This window comes from Poecilia formosa, unplaced genomic scaffold (genome assembly GCF_000485575.1).
Source record: "Poecilia formosa unplaced genomic scaffold, Poecilia_formosa-5.1.2 Scaffold563, whole genome shotgun sequence".
NCBI lineage: Eukaryota > Metazoa > Chordata > Actinopteri > Cyprinodontiformes > Poeciliidae > Poecilia > Poecilia formosa.
In genome coordinates this window covers 296,743-304,668 of record NW_006800502.1, presented here as the reverse complement: position 1 = coordinate 304,668, position 7,926 = coordinate 296,743, and the positions used below count along the sequence as shown (strand labels likewise).

At 36.4% G+C, this 7,926-nt stretch overlaps 1 protein-coding gene across 2 annotated transcripts in view; it reads right to left on the bottom strand.

Annotated features, from left to right (window-relative positions):
* Positions 1-2,497: 2,497 nt before the first annotated feature.
* Positions 2,498-7,926, bottom strand: part of LOC103129659 (sortilin-related receptor-like) — a 117,060-nt gene continuing 111,631 nt past the window's right edge. For both annotated transcript variants that reach the window (XM_016665304.1, XM_007540832.2), the window contains one exon: positions 2,498-3,407. In XM_016665304.1, the coding sequence (XP_016520790.1) occupies positions 3,280-3,407 (128 nt within the window). In that variant the 3' untranslated portion in view covers positions 2,498-3,279. The remainder of the gene's footprint in view (positions 3,408-7,926) is intronic.

Sequence of the window (7,926 nt, the reverse complement as noted above, 5' to 3'; positions counted from 1 at the left end):
AATCCATTTTACTTTTGTTTTTGGTTGTTTTGTTTATTTAGTTTATCAGTTCCAGTGTTATGTGTTGTTTTGAAAATAAAGTGCATCTATCTATGGCAGGAAATCGCATGCATTATTAGTCATTTCCATTAAATCACTGTCAAAAGGTCTTGAAACAATATCGTTTATCGCAATAATTTTTAGACAATTAATCGCTCAGCAAAATATGTTATTGTGACAGGCCTACTGGTTATATTGATCCTGTGTCCAGATAGAGGGATAATCAGTAGGCCTAGCATCATGACCTGTTTGTTCTGAAGATCCTGCAGCTTCCACTTCGACTTCCTGACATGGCGCCTCCTCACCCTGACTCTCATACTCATAGGAGGAACCACAGAGCTCTATTAAGTTAAAAAGCTCATCTTCTGAAGTTGGGATATTTTTCCTCCAACAGGTTCCAGAGGAATCCCTCCAACCAGACTGAATTTTATTTCAATGTCATTTATGAATGTTAGCTCCTCATTTTCAACATTGGTGCTATGAAGATTGAAAAAGGTTATTATTTCAATATTTATCAATATTTCCACTAAATAAGAAGCAAAAAAAATGGATATAGGAAAAGCTTCTCAGACTCTGAGTTCAAAGAGAGATGCCAGAGAGCAATAAAACTATTATTTTTGAATTAGACAATTTAATTTCACATTATTATCGCGGTAGAAGCCATTTGTTTGTTAAATACTTAATGAAACATATTTACCGTGTTTGATGTTTGTTGTGAATGACGTATAGTAACAGACGAACGTGATAATTAGTCCAAGTTTGTCGTTTATTGAACGTTCAGAAACTACAGCGGTTGTGATGCGCCGCAGCAAAGGTAAAACAACCCGAACAGGTGACCAACTCAAAACCACTCGCATCTTTTTACTCTCTCTCTCTCTCGCTCTTTGTCGTTTAAGCACACCTGTTGCCGTGGCAACTGCTCACTCCTCGAGCAGAGCACAGATTACGTTTAAAACATTTAGTCCGTTACGATATCAGGTTTTCAGGCTTGATATTTATTTTGCGATTATTAATAAGCCTCTCATGAACACAGCAGTGGTTGATTAGTTAATTTTAAACTCCTGCTCTGCTAGTTATTTTGATAATGGAACCGAAATGCAAAGAATTGTGCAACACCTTGTTGAAATCAGAGATTATTATTTTTTTGGGGTCATTAATTTGAAAACATTTTGTTGACTTTTTGTTGTTGTTCTTTAATAAAGTTAACGTTTTGATAAGGAGCCAGACGAGGACGTGCTGGTCTCAGCGTCCTGGCGGCGTTCAGGACGCTGAACGCCGCCAGGATGCTCAGCGTCCAGTTCGACTCAAAACCTTCTGCGATCAACGTATCACACCCCTACTCTAACAAAGAACAGTTCAAAAAGAATATGAAATGGACGGGGGGAAGCTATTTATTAACTGATTAAGTCGTGTTTTGGATTGTTCTTGACAAACTAATCAGTCACAGCTGATTAGTGGGTGCAGTCACAGCTGCACAGTGATCCCACTGACTTTTTACAGCAGATAGCCGCTCCATTTTCTTGCAGGTACCCCCGCTAAATCTTTTAGGGGTATGCAGTACCCTGCCATACCCCCCTACTTTCACCCCTGGATATTACAGTCAGTAACTGTTGGTATTTCACAATTTTTTACCGTAAATTTACGGACTTTTTTTTTTTGTTTTTGTTTTTTTTTGTTTTGCAGTTTTTGACTTACGGTAATTCTATGCATTTTCTATGGTAACAAAATGTTTTGGATTTTATAGTCAGAAATTGTTGGTATTTTACAATTTTTTACCTTAAATTTACTGACTTTTTATTTTACAGCGTACTTACGGAAAGTTTCTGTTTATATCATAGGTTTGTTGTGCCTTTCTATAAAAATGAAAAAATATATAAAACGTCAGATATTTCACAACGAGATATCAACATTCATGGAAAAACCTTACATAACCTTGTATTAAAGCAGAAAGTACGGCGGCCCGTAAGAAAGGCTTACAGTATTCTATTATTCAGCATTAACTGATCAGTAGATTATTGTGAGGGAACCCAAAACCTTTTGTGAGGGGACGCAAAGGTTTTGCGAGGGAATGCAAAAGAAAAAAAATTCCCCATGTCCCCTGGAGGACTCCGTACAAATCCCGTTGCTAGCATGAACACAAAAGCTATAAATGGCTGGTGAGAGTTCACCTATTAAACTGACTGAAGATGAATACATCAATGGAAAGCTGGAGTATAGACACTTTTATAAGCATATTTGTGAGCCTGCCTCTTTATTATTACACTGAATATAATTTCAGATTTTTGTATAACTTTTCTTCAGGTTAACTTAGAAAGTGAGCTATTATTATTACAGGTTAATTTTCTAAACTACAGAAAAGTTATTGTTAGCTCAAATATGAAAAATTGGACTGATGTTGATATGCAATAGTAATACTGCAGTTATGCTAGATTTACCAATGTTTTACTTTATCTTTTTTTATCTGTTTACTTGATTAATCATAAGAATAATCAATTGATTACTCGATTACTAAAATATTCGTTTACAACAGCCCTAGTGAGTAGGCCAGACCCTATCATAATCAAAATTCATATCGCCTTAAGAGACCTTACAAAACTTGCTAGTGCTATATGGAAAATGTAAGTATAGCAGTAACAAGTCAGAACAGTTTGTTTTGGAAGAGTTGGTAGGAGTAAGTGTTATACTGTATGGTTAGAAAGACATTGGAGTCAGTAAATGGTTCTTGTCTGTTCTGATGAATGGAAGAGATGGTCTGAATTTCCTCCTTCTCTCTCTTTCTTTTCAACTCCTCTGGGATTCATAGTTCAGGTATTATTTAAGCTTTTGAGATGCTAATCAGCTGCTCTTAGCCATAAAGACCATTTTGCTACGGTTGTATTACATTTAATGGTGTACAGAAGTTGTTTTTCCACTTCACTGCTTCATAATGCTGGTTTAATTACATATAAACACAATAAGGAAACATTAATATGTAATGTCATGTTTCCACTTTATTTCATGGCCCTGTAGGGAGATTAACTTCTAGATATCCTGAAACTCTTAAAACTCTTTTAGCAGCACTGCAACTAAAAACAAAAACATCATGCAATGTTTCTGTAATTACTTGGAAAAGTCTGATATAAATGAGTTATTTTCTTTGTCTGGAAGAGAAAAGAACCCTGCTGGGTTTAGTACCAACACCAAAATGCAGAAGCTTATGTACCTTTCTGGGCAGTACAATGATTACAATGTGTTATTTTTTTATTGCCTGTGTATTCCCTGTGTGTTCCTGATATCGTCACAATTTGTACTGACCTCTTTCCACCGGGCTCCAGCACTGCTTGATATGTAGACATTGGGCTTGTTGGCCAGATTCCTGCCAACAGATCCTGCAGCCAGACAACAAAAAGGCGTTTCACACAGTGACAAACCTACACAGAGGCATAGGCACAGTCTCTGGGAATTTCCCCCCAAACATTTCAGGTTCTTCATTACTTCTGGTTTTAATTTGGCAGATGGGAAATCATGTCGTATTTTTAGCAGATTTAAAAAGAAACATGATCAATCAATAAAGCAATAATTAACAGAAGACAAAAAGTAATAAAAGCAGAGATCCACAATAAATCGGCACTGATTAGAATCAGAATATATTAGTCCTTTCTTAACTTATTAGCATCAATTTGATGTATAAACTTGAACCAATATTCACACCAAATTTTTATTTTCATCTTGTTGCAGATGATGGTCTGATGATGATCCCTCCTAATGGAGGGAGTGTGTGGATGGAGGTGGGGCTGGGGAGTTGGTGGGCTTAGTCATGTGACAGTGGTAGTGAGCAAAGGACTGTGGGGAGTTTAACTGGAGTAGAGAAACAATGGTGAAGTCAGCGTAGTGTGGAAGGTTTTACAAGGCGTCTGTAGGAGCTATTTCTCTATTTTCAGTTAAATCTTAGAATTTGAATTGTTTAGTTTATTCTTATTTTTTGTTTATTTTGTAGTTGATTTATCATTAGAATTTTTGTTTAATTTGTTCGAATAAGTTCTTTGGTTAGTAATTCACTTAATTAGTTAATTAATTTCAGGTTGGGACATGGGTGTTTCATGGTATAAATAGGTGGGTCTTAGGTAGCTTTTTATGCATGTGGGTGGTCACAGGATTTTTTTACCAGTCATCAGTCACTTCAGTCAACCAGTCAGTCATCAGTCTATGAAGCCTGTAACTTTTTTGTCCAAACAATGGAATAAAACAAAGAAAGAACTGCATTTTGACTTTTGATCTTTTTGGGCTGCATAAACTAGAATCCATGGTGCATCAGGTGACTATTTGAGTAAGATTCACCTTTTGTTTTGATCACCTTTGAGTCTTGAGTTTTTTTATTTTTGAATTTAAGTTTTGAGGATAAATAGTCACTACAGCGTCAAAAGAGTAATGACTTGTTTAATATACTACACTGACATTTAGCTATATATAAATAGGTAGATTTCAGTTATCTGCCATAACAGCAATATTTATATCGGTAATTGAAATTTGCCCAAGTTTCCATATTGGTTCATCCCCAGTGCTTTCTTCCTGGACCTGGAAACCAAATCTCAGATATCGAATGGATGAAAAAAAGGTTAGCTAAGGTATTCAGTTTGGTTTCAAATTTACCCCAAACTGCTCTTGGTCTTAATGGCCACTAATGCCAGTTGATGCATATTCCACCAAGGACCGTCCTGTCCAATTTGCTGTCTCAACCACCACATAAGTCCTGTTGTACTATTTTTTTTATCTATAGAAGGCACCAAATAGGGGGAATATGTCCCTAATTTGGCATTTTGCACAGCTGAATGGTTCCCCCGGGAGATTAAAGAATTTCTTATGTTTCTGATGAGGGATTAACATGGTGTAATGCTCAAAAAAGTCAATTTTACATAATACTGCCCCTTTAATTATTGTGTTTCTTCATGTGAAAATGTGGGCCAACTTATACTGTGGTGTTCTTGTAAGTCTCCATTTATTGACTGATTTATTAGCACCGACTTCCATAACTTTGGAGGATTGGTGATCAACCGATACTTACATGTGAAGACAACCTTATCCCATGATCTCATCCAGCTCAGGAGAGGTTTAAAAATTAGCCACTGTCCTGCTCTGCAGTGAGATGGTTGACTTACAGACCTGCCCATCAGGTCATGTCTGAAATTAGTCACCCCACTGTTGCCAACTCAGCAACTTTTTTGCTATATTTGGCAACATTTCAGACAAAAAAAATTGCTATCGGCCAAAATCAAAATAAACAGGTAAGGATTTTCAAAGATTGATAATAGCCAATCGGTCAGAAAACTGCAATCAGTGCAGCCCTACTTAAGATGGAAAACATTCACACATATTCATGACATTCTTTGATTAAATTAATTTGTCCTATTAATTACAATAGTTAAAAATTTAATTTATACCAGGAGTCTTTATCACCTGAGAATGTGGACCAGGCTGAGTCTCTGCCTTGAAGTAATTTTAATTGGAGAAGTTCCACAAAACTTATAAGTTGATGTAAAAATAATGTTTGTTTTAGGTAAATGAATTATCATGTTCAGCAGTGGAATTATTAGCTTAATTATGCTAGTTTTAATGCTGGTGTTAATTTTAATCACAAGTTTAAATATTGGACAAAATTAATATTGTTTGAAATAGGCCCAAATTTAGGTTAAAATTACATTCTTGATTTAATCAATATAATGTCATCAGTAGAATATTTTTCTTTAACATACTAGCAGGAATTCATTAAAAATAATTTAGTCTGTAGTGGTCTATATTTAAAAAACAGAGTGCAAATCCATATGTACAGGGTCAGAGTGTGTGCCTCAGCCTTTTGTGTGACCTTGGGGCTCTCCCCAGAGAGGATAATAAATGTCCCTCCTCTAAGGGTAAAGAAAACGCTCTGGTCTTGTAGCCAAACCTGAGTTTTCTGCCTGTGTTTAGATTAGCGTTCAGGTGAAGAGTCATTAAAAACTCTGTCACACGCAGGCATTTAAAGAAAAGTTGTAAATCTGATAGAAGCTTTTACACGGTTTGCACTCAGCCAAAACAGCAGGTTCCCACAGTCGTAAATCTTCCTCCTCTCCGATAGGGGCACTCCCATAATTTACATATGGTACAGAGGAGGCCATGCCTTTTTGAACAAAAGAGGGAAGCCGGAAATGTTAGAGCAGAACAACAGGGTCTCCTCGTGTGTTCTCCAGAGGCTGTGTGCCTCTGCAATCTTTCTTTGTTTCTGTAGCCGTGTGTATTGTCTCTGTCTCAGGTAATTATGATTTTCTGGTTTGTGATTTTCTAGGACATTTCATTTGATTGTTTTGAATAAATTCAGAATGATTGTACATTGAACAGAGATCGTTGTTTGTGGTTTTCTGTTAATACACATGACATTCTTGGATTCTTGACCGATGAGAGGGAACAACGAGCAGAAGGTTTTAAGTATGATCCTTTCATTAATTCAACAGCAGCAAACTAATATATCACCAACTACAGCTTAGAGTAAATAGTTCATTGAGATGTCAATGTAATATGTAGCCTGATGTAAAAACATTTTTGCTAGCCAATATCAAACATGGCGAAGTTTTAATTATTGCTATCAAACATTAACATGTGGTTTTGAAGCCAAAAAACCCTCAGAAACATTTAGGGCCAACCATTAATCAACTCATTTAAAGTTAACTCAGTTTCACACAAATACAAACATTGTAACATAAACTTTGGTTGTTGAACTGGATTGTTCAAGGTCCCCATCAAGCTAAGTTTCTATTAGCAGCTGCACAAATGTTTTTGATAAACTTTAAGGTATGTTTTAATGTACACAGAACGAAAAGTGGGATTTTCGACAGCAATTGACACCTAGTTCTGCCGTGCGCATGGAGATTGAGGGCTATCGGCAAGAGGTTTTTGTCAGAGTGGAAAATGGTAGAGCACTGCCAAATATGGTCAAAAACGCTGTGTGTCCGTGTTCCCCTATCACCTCCCTCCCCTTCTGCCTAGCAGAGGTTTTTGTATTTAAATGAAGTTGCTGGGAGCCGTGCAAATGAAAATCAACTGTTGAGCACCGCCTTTTGACTCTCATTCCTGTTGTGGCTAAGCCATTTTACCTTCTGTTCACCTGTTTACTAGACCCAGGACCTAGCCAAAACCCCTCAGTGTTATTAATTGAGAAATAATGAGATTTAAGTATAAAACAAGCATTAATGCTGAAAATGTTCTAATGTTACAAAGTTATACAAATGGAACAAATTTAGTGTGACATTCACCATCCAGCACTGAACACACTTAGCTCAACTTAGGGATGTAACCTTAACACTTAAGTGTGCATATCAAAGTACAATTTTCAGGGTGAATCTGATGATATATTGTCAACATTGCATGTCTTTCAAGCTCATCCAAGATTGTGTGATGGAATGCAGACCGAAGTGTTTCTGCCGACGTGACAACACTGAGCTTTACATAAAGTATCAGTTGTGTCATCATGACAAAGTTCCAATCATTTGCACATGTAAAATTTTGGTCATTATTGTATCACAGGCAGATGTTCATGGCATACTAAGTTGTTGTTGACTCTTCTGAAACTGTCACCTAATCTGGACTTTGTGATTAAACATTCTCAGTATTTAATCAGAAATACTGGAATACTGGCTCAAAAAAGCCTGTATTCCAACATGTACTCCTTCAAATGGGGATATAAATACATGCTGGTGTTAAAGTGCAATGGGCCAAATAGTTTAACACATTTTGAGACGTCTGTAGGTATTGTTCAGTTATAGAAGTATGCCATGAAGAAGTATGTTTGGAGAAAGAATATTAAAACAATAATCTATCTTATCCATTAAAATATATATAGGGGTAGGAGTTTATAAGTTAGGGGTAGGAGTTTATAAGTTA